At 39.3% G+C, this 17,754-nt stretch overlaps 1 protein-coding gene across 1 annotated transcript in view; it reads left to right on the forward strand.

The window, feature by feature from the left end:
• LOC132892109 (collagen alpha-3(VI) chain) overlaps positions 1–17,754 on the forward strand; it is a 43,836-nt gene that overhangs the window by 20,545 nt on the left and 5,537 nt on the right. The window contains exons 4-6 of the mRNA XM_060930508.1: positions 9,121–9,705; positions 14,697–15,293; positions 15,383–15,988. Coding sequence (XP_060786491.1) covers positions 9,121–9,705; positions 14,697–15,293; positions 15,383–15,988 — 1,788 coding nt within the window. The remainder of the gene's footprint in view (positions 1–9,120; positions 9,706–14,696; positions 15,294–15,382; positions 15,989–17,754) is intronic.

Below are 17,754 nucleotides of genomic sequence, written 5' to 3' on the forward strand. Positions count from 1 at the left end.
ATGTGTAGTACTGTTCCATATCATCGTGAAGAACTAGACAATATCACTTCAGTCATTAATAATGAGTTTCTGTTTCACTTTATACAACAGTAATGGTGATCCTGACTAACTGGGAGTTCTCCTTGGACTGGAACCCTCCAAAAGTCTGGAAAATTAAGCTGATTTTGGTTTCTAAATTTGATACTTCCTATTACTCTAGCAATATGATATTTGATATGTTATTTGTAATAAACTTAGTCTACATCTTCCATTGTAAGTACTTCTTAGGATTTAATTTTGTGTTTGGACTCACCCTTCATCAAAAGCAAAAGTGTTTTGGCCCTCTGGCCCATAAATCTATCATGTATAATGCATACACCAATCAGCTATAACATTTAAAGCCATTGACAAGAAACATGAATTACACTGATTATGTTGTTACAATGGCACCTGTCAAGGGGTGGGATATATTAGGCAGCAAGAAAACAATCAGTTCTCAAAGCTGATGTGTTGGAAGTAGGAAAAATGGGCAAACATAAGGATCTGAGTGACTCTGACAAGGGCTAATGTGATGGCTAGATGACTGGATCTGAGCATCTCCAAAATGGCATATCTTGTGGGGTGTTCCTGGTATGCAGCAGTTAGTACCTACCAAAAGTGGTTCAAAGAAGGACAACTGGTGAACCAGTGACAGGATCATGGGTGTCAAAGGTTCACTGATTGGCATGGGACACGAAGGCTAGCCCATATGGTCCAATCCCACAGAAGAGCTACTGTAACACAAACTGCTGAAAATGTTAATGGTGGCTAAAACAGAAAGGTACCAGCATTAACTCTTTCAGCAGTTTGTGCTGCAGTAGCTCTTCTGTGGGACTGGGCCATATGGGCTAACCTTCGTGTCCCATGAGAATCAATGAGTCTTCGATACCCATGACCCTGTCGCTGGTTCACTGGTTGTCCTTCCTTGGACCACTTTTGGCAGGTACTAACCACTGCATACCGGAAACACCCCACAAGATGAGCTATTTTAGAGATGCTCAGACCCAGTCATCTAGCCATCACAATTTGGCCCTTGTCAAAATCACTCAGAGCCTTATGCTTGCCCAATTTTCCTGCTTCCAACACATCAACTTCAAGAACTGACTGTTCTCTTGCTGTCTAATATATCCCACCCCTTAACAGGTCCCATTGTAACAACATAAACAATGTAACTCACTTTACCTGTTAGTGGCTTTAATGTTATGGCTAATCAGTGTATGTGTCATTACATGACACTGCAGCACATTTTGCAACATTTCAAAATAACTGACAGTATATGTAAAAGTACATATACAGTATTAGCTTTGTTAGGAACAGCATCAAGTACCACAGCATATTTTCTTTTAGTCATTTTCTTTTAGTAACTTGCATATTATATTGATTTAATAAATCTACTTAAAAGTAAAACATTTGTTTATGGAAATTTAATAGCATATTTGGTAGCTTTGTTCCATGGTGATTACATGACAAAAAGCTTGGTGATCACCCACTTTGAAAATTTCCTGAGGACAAGACAAAAATTATTTGTTTATTACAAAAATGGGCAGGGGGCACATTGAGTAACCACAATGCCTGTTTGACACTTCCTTGTTTACAAATGAGGAAACATAAGTAATGATGAGATAGTGAACAATGGCAGAAAGTATAGCTCACAATCAGTGTATCGTGAAACATTTTCCTGTGAGAAAGAAATGGCTCTGTGATATTCACTAGGATTAGGGTGAGCATTTTAAGAGGCTTCTATGTTAAAGTCTGTAGCCATTTAAGCATTTGACTACTTTAACCCAAGAAAAGGACTATACCCCTTTGATTTGAATCAGCAGATCTGTTGTCTGGCAAAGCATTTTTTGCCTGGCAAAATGTATTTGCCAAACTCAGAAAAGCCAGCAGTGCATCTAGGACCTGCTCCTGATGCAGACCATAACTATGCAGTTGTTTCTCCATCAGGTACGTAAGCTAGCTATTCATTCTCTCTCTCTCTGTGTGTGGCTAAACACGCATACAGATGCGGTCAGAAGTTGCAGTCACATCATGGACACGAATGCCATGGCAATATTGGGCTTTCAATTATTTCTTTGAACTGTTCATTTTCTGTGCCAGAATAATTGTGCAACATACTGTCACAGTCCAGTCCAGTCCATCCATGCCTTAGATTGTGGGACTTCCAGGCCAGATCCAGGACAGGAATTCAGTCCTGTCTTGCTGAAGGCCATGTCCTGAAGTGGCACTCCCACACATGCTACCACTCCTCTCCCATCAGCCAGGGCTTTTTAAGAACTGTCTGGAGCTACTCCATTTGCTAGACTGTCTCTTGTAGACTTTCCTTGCCTTGCTACAGCTCATTGGTATTGTGTCTTCTTGATTTCCCCTGCCTGAATTTTTCCTTGTTTTTTTGTCAAGTTTTTCTCTCCAGTTTTTTGTCCCTGTTTTTTGCCTGCCTGTTCTTTTGAATTGTGTCTTTTGGTACCTCTGCCTGGATTTCCATTGTCCCTGTATTCATCAGTTTTTGTGAAGATCTTTCTGTCCTGTTTTTTTGTCCCAGATCATGTCTACCTGCTCCTGTGTTTTTGACCTCCTGGCCTGTTCTTTTTGACTACCAATTTTTGCCTGAGCCCTATTGTACCTTTGCCTTTCTGCCATCTACTTCATTAAAGAAGTTTTCTCTTTACACTGCCTGTTTTCTGAGTCTGCTCTTGGGTCCTCACTTCACCTCAGCTCACTACTCCTGACACATACATCTTTAATTTAATTCAGTGGCAGTGAAAGTTCCAAAATGTCTTTTAACTTGCCAAGGCCACTTAACTTTCTGTTAGTGATTACAGCTGGTTGCTTCTCTGTGCCAAAATAAAAAGGGTTTGTTTGTTTGACAGCACTCATTGCATTGACCAACACACAGTACAATGGGAAAGTCCAAGGAGCACCATGCAGATCTGAGAACAAGGATCATGGATTTACACAATTCATGAATGTCTCTTGGAGATATTTCTAAACAACTGCTGATTCCATAATCAAAAAATTGCATGAAAGTTATTGGGAGGTGTAGCTACCTTGCCAGGCCACTTTGCTGGAAGACTGTCCCTCACCTGAAAGGAACTTGGTTCAGATGGTCAAGAACAACTCAGGAACCACCAAGACACAGTTCTGCTATCAACTGGAAACTGCTGGAACACTGTCTACAATCAAGTGAGTTTTACATTATCATGGACTGAGAGACTAGTGTCAAAGAATGAAGCCCCTGCTCCAAAACTGACACCTTCAAATTCAACTAAAGTTTACAGCTGACCATATGGACAAAGAAAAAGATTCCTGCAGGAAGATTTTATTGTCAGATGAGACAAAGATGAGTTGTTTGGCCACAATGACCAGAAATACAGAGGAACACTGTACCAGCTGTTATGCGGTGGTGGTGGCAGCATCATACTCTGGAACTGGCACATTGCACAAAGTGGATGGAAACATGAAGGAGAACTACTTCAGAATTCTTCAGCATAACCTCAAACCATCAGAACCTTGGACACAGTTGGGTGTTCCAACAGGACAATGACCCCAAACACACATCAAAGCTGATTGTGGAATGGCTAATGTTAAGCTTAAAGCAAGTCCTGACCTCAACCCTATCAAAAATATGTGGCTTGTGCTTAAAGGTTAGGTCCGTGCTAGAAAACACAAACTTAGTTGAACTTTACTAATTCTACCAAAAAGAATGGTCTAATATCCAACCAAAATTCTGCCAGAAGCTTGTAGATGGCTACCAAAAGCCAAGTCAAGGTGAAACTTGCTAAGGGATATTTAACCCTTTGGTGACTGACCCCTTGAAAATGGTTCCTCCAGGAACGATGACGTTTCAGTTGTCAAGACAACGGAAAAACTAAAATACAAAAACAGAAAGATACGTCACAATGCTCTTGTGCACAAAACAAAATGCTCTTGTATTTGTATTTGTATTTTAGTTTTTCCGTTGTCTTGACAACTGAAACATCATGGTTCCTGGAGGAACCATTTTCAAGGGGTCAGTCACCATTAACCAGATATTAGGTGTACTGTATTTTTAATTCTGACCCTGTATTGATTTCAGAAAACCCAAAATAAATTAAAACTTGTGCACCAAAGTCTTGCACAAGATGCATGTTGTACAATCATTCTGCCACAGTTCAAAGAAATTATTGAAAGCCCAATATGCCATGATGACATTATGTCCATTTACACAAACCTCTGGACATCATATCGTGGCAAAATTCAGAAAAACAAAAGCGGTAACAATACAACAAAACAAAGGGGGAGCAAAAGGGAATTAGGATGTGTGTGTGTGTGAGGGAGAGAGAGACCAGGCAACCTCTGACCAGTTTGTTTCAGAAAACAGCCAGTTAACTAGCTACTGTATTACAGTGCAGGCTGATAAAAAAAGCACAGGATTTTATTTCTTCAATGCAGCAAGTTAAAGGTACTGACTGCAAAGTCATCTGATTTTTTTGTGCATGGCATTTTCCAATGTCTCGCAAGAATAATATCATACGGACGAAATGTGATCATTTTGATGCGCTGAGGGTCAATTTTCTCTGTTTTGGGGCCAAATATCCTATTTCTTGAGGTAAACAGTACAGCCCTTCAGAAATAGCTGAACATGAGGCACTTTAACTAATTAGTATACTGTAACTATGGAACTGTGTCACACCAAGATGGTGACGCACGGAAAACATTGTGATTCTGTATTGACCTTGGAGAGTTTTGAGTCGCAGGGATGTAATTTGTGGTTGACATTTGCAAATAGATCCATGAAACAAAATATGAATATTTCTTTTCTCTGTTTCTGCTTTTGTGTTATCGTTTCTTTGTCTGTAAGATCAAAATATTAGGTGTACCGTATAACTCCATACTTGCTACTTTGGAGTCAAGCCCATGCATTCTAAGGCTAAGATAGCTAAGCACTAGGTAGAATGATTTAGCTATCTGTCCAGAAAAATGACGTCATCTAACCTTGCTCTATCTTGCAGTTGCACTCACTAGGCAGGCTTTCCTATTCTTTTTGGCTGGCAGGAGAGTGGAGTCTGCCATGTTTGCCTATGCCGACTTGTTTTGGTTAAAATTAGGTCAAACATGCCCCTCGGTGGTCACATGATATTGTTAATCACTTGCTTTGGCGACCTCCGGAATCATAAAATGCGGGACGCATTTTATCTCAGTAAAACATTTACACATAGGATACATGGTGTGTGCAGCAGCAAAATATTTCAAAATGCCAACAGCAACAGAAATAGGACATTTTGCCCAGAATTCAACTTTGCAGGTAGCACCTTTAACATTTTCATCTCACTGATGGCTGTCTACTTTTTTTCCAGAATTTTTTTTTTCTAGGAAACAAAGATTTGAGTAAATGATAACTAGGCTAAACCATTATATGATAAAAAAAACACTGATGAGTCACATAAAGATTATATTAAATAAATAAATAATAAATAAAGGCAACACACTGACCCTGTTCTCCTCTGAAGAGACCGATAATCACTCATGAATACATTTACATTTTAGAGACTGAGGTATTGAAAGAGGTTAAGGTATATTAGGGAATAGAACTCGAGAAAGAAGATAATGCTTAAATATTAGGAAATAATGTAGATGTGATCAGTAGCTACTGTAATCAGTCGTAGATTAATTGGTAGTTGTTATTATTAAAAAGCCCTAGTTAGCTAGTAGGTCTGCAGAAAATAATCTAAGTCTTAGTAATTATTGTTTAAGCCTCAATAATGAAGAACTACTCATTCATCCTTGCTTAGTTCCACCTTAGTCACCTACAACATATAGAACAGTATGGTAAAGTGTTACCCAAAATGTTATTCTTGAGATTAAGATTCTATCTTCACTGATTTCCTCTGAACAAAAGAAAAACTATTGTGGATTTTAAAGGGACAATACTGTTGTACACTGCATGGCCAAAAGTATGTGGACACCTGACCATTACACTCATATGTGGGCCTTCCCGAAACTGTTGCAAAGTTGAATGCACAAAATTGTCTAGATTGTCTTTGTATGCTGTAACTTTAACCTCTGGAGTTGTCACACCAGTGTGTAATTTATGAAATTTCTTCTTTTGTGGATTACTAAATCATGTAATATCATTCAAATCAAAGTCATGCCATGTGGTGCATAGGGCAGTGGCAATCTCTGTTTCCGTAGCCCTCGGCCTCTCACCTATTACATAGCTAGGGTTACAGTGGGGGGCTAGTCCTCTGGTAACCGCGAGAGTTTGACTCTCCACTCGCATCTGTATTCCAGCGTGCCTTGCCAGATGGCAGTAGGTACCATTTTTATGATGGTCTTTGGTATGACCCAACTGTGAGTAGAACTCGCGAGCTCCCGATCGAGAGGTGGACATGCTAATCACTAGGTTACACTGTACCCCAAGCCTCTGAGCCCGATATCAGTGCCCGACCTCACTAATGCTCTGGTGGCTGAATGGGCAAATCTCCATAGCTACATTACAAAATCTAGTGGAAAGCCTTCCCAGAAGACTGGTGGCTATGATAGCAACAAAACGGGGACCAATGATGGAATGGGATATTCAACTTTCAAATATGGGTATGAAGGTCTGGTGTTCACCTGCTTTCAGTCATATAATATTGACATTCCATCATTTTTTTAATGTAAGTACAGCTCCAAAACTATTGTGGTTACATCCACCTGTCAGACAGTGGTGCTGGACTTAAGAATCACTATATCAATATAACAAGTCAATATTGTGCATGAATAAAGTCCAGGGTCAGTTTTGTGCATCACTGAGACATATCTCTGATTTAAGAAAATGCCATCCCATGTGTGAAACTCTTGAGTAACATCTGAACAGAGCTTAATTCTGTAGTTCCATCTAACATCTGCATACTGATGAGTACAATATTTGTATTAAATTCTCACAAAATAACTCATAATAATAATTTTCTAGCTTTGGGTAATAGTAATGTATTAAATATTGTTCATTAATACAGCTTTCTGTATTTTAAAGCATTACCACTGATTTTACATCTAGTGATTTCTTAAAAAGCATGTATTGTGTCATTGTTATGAAGCAAAACATTTATACAGATATTATGACAGTATTGTTTTGAAAATAACTGTCATAATATCTACAAACCCCACTTCCACAAAAGTTGGGAAATTTTCCTAAGTGCAATAAAAATAAAAATCTGTGATTTTTTTTAATTCATGTGATCCTTTGTTTAACTGACAAAAGTACAAAGAAAAGATTTTCAATAGTTTTACTGACCAATTTAATTGTATTTTGTAAATAAAATGAAGTTAGAATTTGATGCCTGCAACACACTCAAAGTTAGGACAGACACATTCTTACCATTGTGTTACTTCACCTTTTCTTTAAATACCACTTTTTAAGCATAAGGAAACTGAGGATATTAAGTGTTGTAGTTTTTCAGTTGGAAGTTTTGTCGATTCTTGCTTGATACAAGACTTCAGCTGCTCAGCAGTCTGTGGTCACTGTTGTCTGATTCTCCTCTTCATCATGCACCATACATTCTCAATAGGAGACAGAGCTGGGCTGGCAGCAGGCCACTCAAGCACATGCACTCTGTGTCTACGAAGCCACACTGTTGTAGCCTGTGCAGAATGAGGCCTGGCATTGTCCTGCTGAAATAAGCATGGACTTCTGGGGAAGAGATGTTGCCTTTATGGTAACATATGTCTCTCTAAAATCCCAATATATGCTTACGTGTCAGTGGTACCTTCATACACATGTAACTCACCGATGCCGTGGGCACTGATGCCCCCCCCCCCATTCCATCACAGATGCTGGCTTTTCCATCTTTCTCTGATAACAAACTGGATGGTCATGTTCACCTTTGGCACTGATAACCCAATGTCCGGTTTTCCTGAAAACAAAGTGAAAAGTGGACTCGTTTGACCACAGCACATATTTCCACTGTCTTTCAGTCCATCTGAGATGAGTTCAGGCCCAGAGAAATCAGCAGCATTTCTGCATAGAATTGATGAATGGCTTCCTCTTTGCATAATACAGTTTCAGGTTGCATTTCTGGATGCAGCCACAGACTGTATTAAGTGACAACAGTTTTCCGAAGTACTCCCGAGCCCATGGGGCTATATTTGTCACATGAGCATGACGGTTTCTCATGCAGTGCCACCTGAGGGATTGGAGGTCACACAGGTTCAACAGCACTTTCCAACCTTGCCCACTACGCAATGAGATGTCTCCAGATTCCCTGAATCTTTTCACAATATACTGTAGATTTTGAAAGACCTAAATTCTCTACAATCTTGCAATGAGAAATGTTCTTTTTGATTTGGCTAACAATTCTCTCATGAATTTTGGAACAAAGGAGTGAGCCACAACCCATTCTTACTTTCAAAGACTGATCCTTTGGTACTGCTCCTTTTATATCCAATCATGTTACCAATTAACCTACTTATTGTGGAATCTTCCAAAATGGTGTTACTTGAATATCCCATAAACTTTTCAGTCTTATTTTGCCTCTGTCCCAACTTTTTTTTGAGTGTGTTGCAGGCATCAAATTCTAATTTTGTTTATATTTACAAAATGCAATTAAGCTGGTCAGTAAAACTATTGAAAATCTTTTCTTTGTACTTTTGTCAGTTAAGTAAAGGTTCACGTGAATTGATAAATCACAGATTTTTGTTTTTGTAGCATTTTGGAAAATTTCCCAACTTTTCCAGAAATGGGGTTTGTACGGTATATAAACAGGCATAAGACAACCAGATTGGAGAAGTTTATTTTTGTTATATTAAATATACAGTCGCAGTCAGTTATAACCATAAAAATGTTGTATACAGATAAGAAAAGTTTATTTTTTATTAACATGTCCTTTTAAAAAGAAGCAGTATGGGTTAAATTACAATTTCATGTAAAGAAAATCCCAGAGCCAAGGGTTATGCTTATAAAGAGAACAACTGCTGTGAAAATAGTGTTTTGAAAGATGGACTTGGTTGTCTGGTTATAGAGCATTAAATGGGAAGTAAAATGGTAACATTGGAAATAATATGAAAAGTGATTATTTTTCTGAATATAATAAACATTTTACATGGGGAAAAATTAACATATTACTTTGCCTTTTTTCATTTCAGAATTGCCTGTTTCGGAACGAGATATAATATTTCTCATTGACAGCACCATGGGTCCCACATTAGTCAATTCAATTCGTGAATTCATCAGAAACTTTATTGACACAATGCCAATTGGACCTGAACAGGTGCAAATTGGAGTGACGATGTTTTCCAACACACCAAGACTTGAAATTGACCTGAACTCATACAGATCAAAGGAATCCCTAATCTCTGCTCTTGCACGAATTAAATCGAAGCCATCAGCTGCAGTGAACATTGGTGCTGCTCTTGACTTTGTAAGAACCAACATGCTTATACCTGAAAAAGGAAGCCGCATTAAAAAAGGTGTACCCCAGCTTGTGTTGCTGATCACAAGCAAAAAGTCCAAAGATGGTGTACAAAAACCAGCTGAGGCCCTGCAACGAATGGGTGTCTTGACCATGGCTGCTGGCTCTCGGGCTGCTGAAGAAGCTGAACTTCATCAAATAGCTTTTGATAAAAACCTTGTCTTCATGTATAACGACTTCCGTCAGTTACGGCGCAACCCCAAAAAGGTTATATCTAAACTATCAACACTTTCGGGTGTTGTTTTGCCAACTGACCCAGGTATTTTATCTATATTAAGTTTTTAATTAAGTTTAGCTTTATATTTATATACACCAGGGATTTAGGGCCATTGTTTAAAAAAAATACAAGGTTTTGAGATTAAAGTTTTACTATTTTGAGAATAAAATCATAATATTTTGAGAAATTATAAGAATGGTCCATATCAGAACACTGTAAATAAAGCAATGTGTTATTTCACAAATAAAAAATACTTGTCTCCTGGCACATCTGCACAAGATAATTATTAGTATTAGAAATAGAAACTGACTGCAAGAAATAGCATTTATTTATTTAGAAGAACGCACCACACAAACATGGCAGAAATTGGCTGTTTTGTTCAAGGAGAAATGGCAGGTAGTGGTCACCTTCAAAACTATCAGTGGTTAGATTTGTGGCATGACAGTACAGCAATACATTATGGCATATATCAAGAAGTTTATCATATGAGTCATCACGGCATAATGCATTGAACGTTCAACATTTGAGTGTGCCAGGATTCCACTCCACACCAGTGGCGGCTGGTAGTCTTTCAAACAGGGGAGGCTGGTCGGTTACGATATTTCCAGATTTTAAAAGAAAAAACACATCAATTTTGCCCATACTCTTGCCTCTAATCTGGCTGATTGTTGGCAGGGTCACAAACTGTGAAATAACAGGTTCTTTTGGCCCATTAGCCTACTGTCCAATATACATGATGGTGGCAGGGCCGCTGACAGCTTTGGCTGGGCCCGGGACAAAATGCTCTGAATGGGCCCCCCCCCCCAGGTCAACCCACATACACACCCACCTCTCTTATCCCAGTCTCTACTCACGCGATTGGGGTGCTCTTGAAGGAGCAGCGATGGACGGGGGATTTCGGGCAGGGCTGGGGGCGAACATAGTATACTGTGCGTGCGTACTGTCCAGTGTGAAAAGCAGAGAAGAACACACCGCTCGAGAAACGGCGGGATATGATTGCGGGCTAATGTGAATATTCTTAGCTTCAATCAGATATATGAAACACAATGTTATTAAGCTGTTGTGGTTATGAAATGATTCAATGCCCTGTGCGTTTGATATGGTGTTCAGTGTGACTTGCTCTCCCCTCGTTTGTAACATGAATTGCGTGCTGCGTATGCCTTGGTTGGGGTTACTTTACGGGGCTGGAAAAAGTTGGCTGTGTCTTACCTGGCTCAGCTGCCCCACTGCCTTTGCTAGTACCTGCTGCATCATCCGAATCTTTCTTAAAATATTTATGCAGTGAGCCCCTGAGTCTCTTGGTTTCTTCCTCTCTTTTTCTCTTTTCTTTTCTGTGCTCCTGACTTGTGCATGTTGGCAAATGGCACGCACGCTGATTGTCGAAGTGCTATGATCGAACGATGTCGTTTTTTCCCCCTTAAAGGTGGAGTACGAGATTTTGGAATAACGGTTCCCGCAAGCCATATTTTGAAAAGAAACACGCCCGCCCTCGCCATGCTCCCACCCCCCGCGTCTCCACCCCTCCTCCCCCTTATAAAGACTGAGAAATTCTGGCTTTATAATGGGTGTCTAAGTTAGAGTGTAGAGAGCTTGGAAAAATAGCTCAAACTTTCTCATTTAAACTGTGTTTTCAGCCCCAATTTTCACTCCACACACATAATTTTCTCAAATGTAGTAGCCACACTTGTCCTGATTCACACAATGTGTCTACCTACATGATAGGACTTGCAGTTTTTGAATGAGAAGCCTGAAAGTAAGGAGAGAACAGGCGCGCTTCCCCATAGACTCCCATTATAAACTTGACAGAAAAGTCACTCGTTTTTAACTCGCTCTAGTGACCTCATTTTTTACACTACAGACAAAAAAATTACATCAGTGTGTTCAGGAGAGCCTTGTGGCATTCACTGTGAAAGAATTTTGTGAATATCTCCTTCTCTTTTCGTGTAAATCCCCGTTGTTTGGAGGGAGCGCACTGAGAAAATCCTGTGACATTGGGGGAGGGGCTGCTCGCTCTCTCACACACACACAGAAGGGAGGGGCTGAAAGAGTCAGACCAAACCATTTTTGCATTAGGGGTGGTAGGGGGTTCTTGACACCTTTTTCAAAGACAATAAAGGCAAAAGATCTAGAAATCATTTATTGAATGCAAATATAGCACATTTCTCCCCCAAATCAACACATTTTGAAATGAAATAAAATAATCGCAACTTCATGAGAGCCCAGTTCTGGGCCCCCCCCCCATTCCTGGGCCCGGGACAACATACCCGTTTGCCCCTTCCTGTCGGCGGGCCTGGATGGTGGTGTGTGTGTGTGGGGGGGGGTTATATTTTAACATTTTATATTTTAAAATTGTGGCATGTTGTTTAAAAATTGACCTCGGCTGTGTTTTTGTTTAAAAATGTTTTCCAAATTGTAGCTGTGTTTAATTCATATCCAGAAAAACATATATTCCAATATAATATACTCAGCATAAACATTTTAAATAGATTCTATATTTTTGGTCCATCCATGACATATTACTAAAGTAGCCTATTTACTGTTGTTGATGTGGGTCACTTGCTGTTAGCCAATTCACTTTCTCGTACCAGGAGAGCTGAAAGGAACGAGTATTATTCCCTACCTTTTTCACCAAGTCAATTTGAGGCGTTGGTCTATTTTAATTTTAATTAAAATTTTAATTAAATTTTAATTTTTTCCTCGAAAGGAAGACTGGCAAATGGCTTCGCCAAAATTAAATCAGCAATGCTTGGCATCCGTGTGCAGCTTTCTTGCTAGCTGACTAGCCCCCTCAAGTTCAAGTTCAGTCACTCAAATAAACGACATTTCTGGAACTAAGATAGCAAACTTGACAACACTATATTTACACTTTATTTACAATGAAAATATATACAAACTAAAAAAGCTGGTAGAAACCGTATGTAATGAATGAAATCGAAATGTAAGCTGATCTCTTACAATACACCACAGCACTTGCGAATCCGCATGGGACTGAACTGATGTTGCCAGATACTGCTGACGTTATCCAGCCCAAAATATGTTCAAAACCCGCCAAAATGAACTTAAAACCGCCCAATCTGGCAACACTGAACCGCTGCCTGAAACGAGCTGTCAATCAAAGAAAATATCCGGCCGCTTTCACCAATCACCAGTCTCCTCGCGGAAACTGCCATGTCCCTTCCACTGTGAGGCTCGGAGTCCATGGGCGGGCATTTTCGCAGTATTTGTCCAATAACCGTCTTGCATTTTGAGATTGACAAGCGCATAGCTCCCAAATGCCATTGAAGTCCTTTGAGGCTGGGAGTCCGTGAGACTCCGTAGGCGCGCATTTTCGCAGTATTTGTCCAATAAAGTATTGTACTTCTTCCCACTCCTTTTTCGAACAATGTGCGGTGTATTGTAATGTATTAGCTCTTTATGTTATTTTATTTATTCTTTTTTTGTCACTTTTTTCATTTTCTTTCTTTTGTATGTACAAATAGTTACATACATTTTTATACATGTTCGAAAATAAATAAATTCATTCAATAAATAAATTCATTCAAAAATAAATTCATTCAATAAAAATAATCGTCTTGCATTTTGAGATTGACAAGCACATAGCTCCCAATCCACTGAGGCTGGGCTGCATCAGCTGTCACAAGGGGGAAAAACTCATGCACACATTAGGCGAACTGGGGAAAGTTATAACGGAATGATTTCGCACTGTAGTGGGTTGAGCACATATATTTCTATGATTCTGGATCTGAAATAGCAATGTTATAAGGTCGGCTATAACATAAGCCTAGCGCAATTCATCCTACACGATGTTCGTCATTTTTAGAGGAGGCTGAGCCTCCCTCGTTGTCTTAGAGCAATCGCCCGTGCTCCACACCCTCATAATAATAATAAGAAGAAGAAGAAGAAGATGTTAGATTTATATCATGCCTGTTACAGGTCACTTTACATAGAGGAAAGTGTGTGTGTGTGGGGGGGGGGGGGGGGGTGAAGCAGAAAAGGAGTAAAGGAGGGGAAAAAAAAAGACTTTGAGATTTTAAAGTGGAGAAAGATGATCAATCACAGAGAGATTGAGAAAAAGAGTTCCAGAGTTTGGGGGCCATGGCACTGTAGGAGCTACCTCCCCAGGTGGAAAATCTATACAAATGTACTACCATTTTGTGATATACATTATAACTTTATTTTCAAAATATTGCAACTTTTTTCTCAACTTTTTATTATTATAACGTTTTTCTCAAATTATTCAAACTCTAATCTCAAAATCTTGTATTTTCTTTATTTCTTTATTTATTTTTTTATACAGTGGCCCTAAAATGCAGTCATAATAAACTCCTACTCAGAAGAAATCAACAGCATAGGACTATAACCATACAGTGGGACTACCATAACTGCTGACTCAGTAACCATGGTTTCAGTTATCCACGGTTTACCCCAGGCTAAAAATATTAAGTGTAAAATGTCAGAATCCCGTTCATTTGAGAGAGAGAGAGAGAGAGAGAGAGAGAGAATCACATTCACATAACTTTTATTACAGTATGTTGTCAGAATTGTTTTATTATTAGTTACTGTTGATGTGATATTTTGTGTAATTTATAAATTAAACTTCATCAGAGGTCTGTACTATATGTACATAAAAAAACAAGCTTTATACTGTACATGGGTCACTACTATCTGCAGTTTCAGCTCTCTGCATTAGATCTTGGAATGTATTACCTATGGATATGGTGCTCCCACTGTACTGGTAAATAAAGTTGAAAATAGCACTCATGAATTATTGAAGAACTGTTCTTTTTCATCTTCAAGTTCTTATCTTAAAAAGAATCCTTGTGTTGAAATAAATCACAGATGCTGTTTCTAACACTATATATAATTGGAATATAAGCTTAGTCATCTGCTTCTTTCTAATCAAGAAAACGTTGTGTGTTGTATACAGTGACAACTCTAATAGGCCACTATCTGTGAAATATGCTTTTTGGATTTATTTATTTATTTATTTATTTATTTATCTATCTATATAACTGCAATTTATCTTCACACAGTAACGGAAACAACAACCATACAGGGCAGCCGAGTAATTAGGGACATTGTCTTCTTGGTTGATGGATCTAATTATGTTGGAAATGCTCATCTGCCTGCTGTCCGAGACTTCATCACCAGCATTGTTAACCAGCTGGATGTTCAACCAGAAAGAGTGCGCATTGGCCTGATCCAGTTTGCTGAGGGACAAAGGACAGAGTTCTATCTGAATACTCATGACAACAAACAAAAAGTGCTTGATAACATTGCTCAGTTAAGATTAATGGGAGGAAATGCAGTGAATACTGGGGCAGCCCTTCGTTATGCTCTAGAAAACCATTTCCAAGAATCATCTGGATCTCGTGGGCGACTAGGAATCCAGCAGGTCCTGGTACTGATCACTGCAGGGCCATCTCAAGATGAGGTCAGCAGTATTGCAGACCAAGTAGCACTGGCTGGAGTCTTGACCTTTGCTGTTGGAGTTAACCAGGCAGATGAGAGGGAACTGAAGAAAGTTGCTTTTGTTGAGAACCTGGCATACTATGAAAATAGCTATGATGATTTGTCAAGGGTTACTGAAAAAATTAAAACACCACTTATCACTGTAGTTGGAGACCCTGGTGAGTTCCAGCTTTTGTTCATAAATATTTCATAAGAATCTAAAAATATGTTGCAAATTTTTTTTCATTATTTTATTTCTGTTCAACAGTTATTTCTCCTTCAGTTCCTGATCATGGTGAGAGGGATGTTGCATTTCTGATAGATGGCTCTGATGCTGTTAGAGGAGATTTTTCATACATTCGTGACTTCATAATCAAAGTAATTGAGCCCCTTGATGTTGCTCATGATAAAGTAAGAATTGCTGTTGTCCAACACAGTGAGAGACCAAGTCCTATTTTCTTGCTAAATACTTATAACAGAAAAGATGAAGTCTTAAGCGCTTTACATCAGCTGAACCCAGTTGGTGGCAGAAGTCTGAATACTGGAGCTGCATTAGCATACATGAAAAACACAATCTTATCATCAGATTCAGGGGGCAGAGCAGCCCAAAACGTCCCCCAGTTTCTGATTGTTTTAACAGGAGGAAGGTCAAGGGACAGTGTGAAGGAACCTGCTGGAGCGTTAAAGACTGAAGGAGTGGTACCTTTTGGTATTGGGGTGAAAAATGCAGATTCCAAACAGATTGCAGCTATTTCTCACAATCCATCATTTGCCTTCACTGTGAAAGAATTTAGCCAGCTTAACACAGTCCACCAGAAGCTTAATAGCTATGTTAATCTGCCAAAGACACAACTGGATATCATTCTTGAGCAAGGTAAGGAACCTTTATTTCTGATTTATCTTTGGTGTATCTACTGTGTATGATCAACAGAGGTGGGTTTCCCAAAAGCCTCTTAATGCTAAGAGTGTCTTAACTAGGAGAGAGAGAGAGAAAGAGAGAACAAGTATTCATTGTGTTCTACCATTTAACAATGATCTTTGTGCTGCGATGCTTTTGGGAAACTCAGCACAGACCATGTAGTTTTTATTGTTGTTTTGTCTTTTGTTTTACTGTCTTTTGGCTCAATCAGGTACAACCCCGATTCCAAAAAAGTTGGGACAAAGTACAAATTGTAAATAAAAACGGAATGCAATGATGTGGAAGTTTCAAAATTCCATATTTTATTCAGAATAGAACATAGATGGCATTTCAAATGTTTAAACTGAGAAAATGTATCATTTAAAGAGAAAAATTAGGTGATTTTAAATTTCATGACAACAACACATCTCAAAAAAGTTGGGACAAGGCCATGTTTACCACTGTGAGACATCCCCTTTTCTCTTTACAACAGTCTGTAAACATCTGGGGACTGAGGAGACAAGTTGCTCAAGTTTAGGGATAGGAATGTTAACCCATTCTTGTGTAATGTAGGATTCTAGTTGCTCAACTGTCTTAGGTCTTTTTTGTCGTATCTTCCGTTTTATGATGCGCCAAATGTTTTCTATGGGTGAAAGATCTGGACTGCAGGCTGGCCAGTTCAGTACCCGGACCCTTCTTCTACGCAGCCATGATGCTGTAATTGATGCAGTATGTGGTTTGGCATTGTCATGTTGGAAAATGCAAGGTCTTCCCTGAAAGAGACGTCGTCTGGATGGGAGCATATGTTGCTCTAGAACCTGGATATACCTTTCAGCATTGATGGTGTCTTTTCAGATGTGTAAGCTGCCCATGCCACATGCACTAATGCGACCCCATACCATCAGAGATGCAGGCTTCTGAACTGAGCGCTGATAACAACTTGCGTCGTCCTTCTCCTCTTTAGTCTGAATGACACGGTGTCCCTGATTTCCATAAAGAACTTCAAATTTTGATTCGTCTGACCACAGAACAGTTTTCCACTTTGCCACAGTCCATTTTAAATGAGCCTTGGCCCAGAGAAGACGTCTGCGCTTCTGGATCGTGTTTAGATACGGCTTCTTCTTTGAACTATAGAGTTTTAGCTGGCAACAGCGGATGGCACGGTGAATTGTGTTCACAGATAATGTTCTCTGGAAATATTCCTGAGCCCATTTTGTGATTTTTCAATACAGAAGCATGCCTGTATGTGATGCAGTGCCATCTAAGGGCCCGAAGATCACAGGCACCCAGTATGGTTTTCTGGCCTTGACCCTTACGCACAGAGAGTCTTCCAGATTCTCTGAATCTTTTGATGATATTATGCACTGTAGATGATATGTTCAAACTCTTTGCAATTTTACACTGTTGAACTCCTTTCTGATATTGCTCCACTATTTGTCGGTGCAGAATTAGGGGGATTGGTGATCCTCTTCCTATCTTTACTTCTGAGAGCCGCTGCTACTCCAAGATGCTCTTTTTATACCCAGTCATGTTAATGACCTATTGCCAATAGACCTAATGAGTTGCAATTTGGTCCTCCAGCTGTTCCTTTTTTGTACCTTTAACTTTTCCAGCCTCTTATTGCCCCTGTCCCAACTTTTTTGAGATGTGTTGCTGTCATGAAATTTCAAATGAGACAATATTTGGCATGAAATTTCAAAATGTCTCACTTTCGACATTTGATATGTTGTCTATGTTCTATT

Source organism: Neoarius graeffei, chromosome 9 (genome assembly GCF_027579695.1).
Source record: "Neoarius graeffei isolate fNeoGra1 chromosome 9, fNeoGra1.pri, whole genome shotgun sequence".
Lineage (NCBI taxonomy): Eukaryota > Metazoa > Chordata > Actinopteri > Siluriformes > Ariidae > Neoarius > Neoarius graeffei.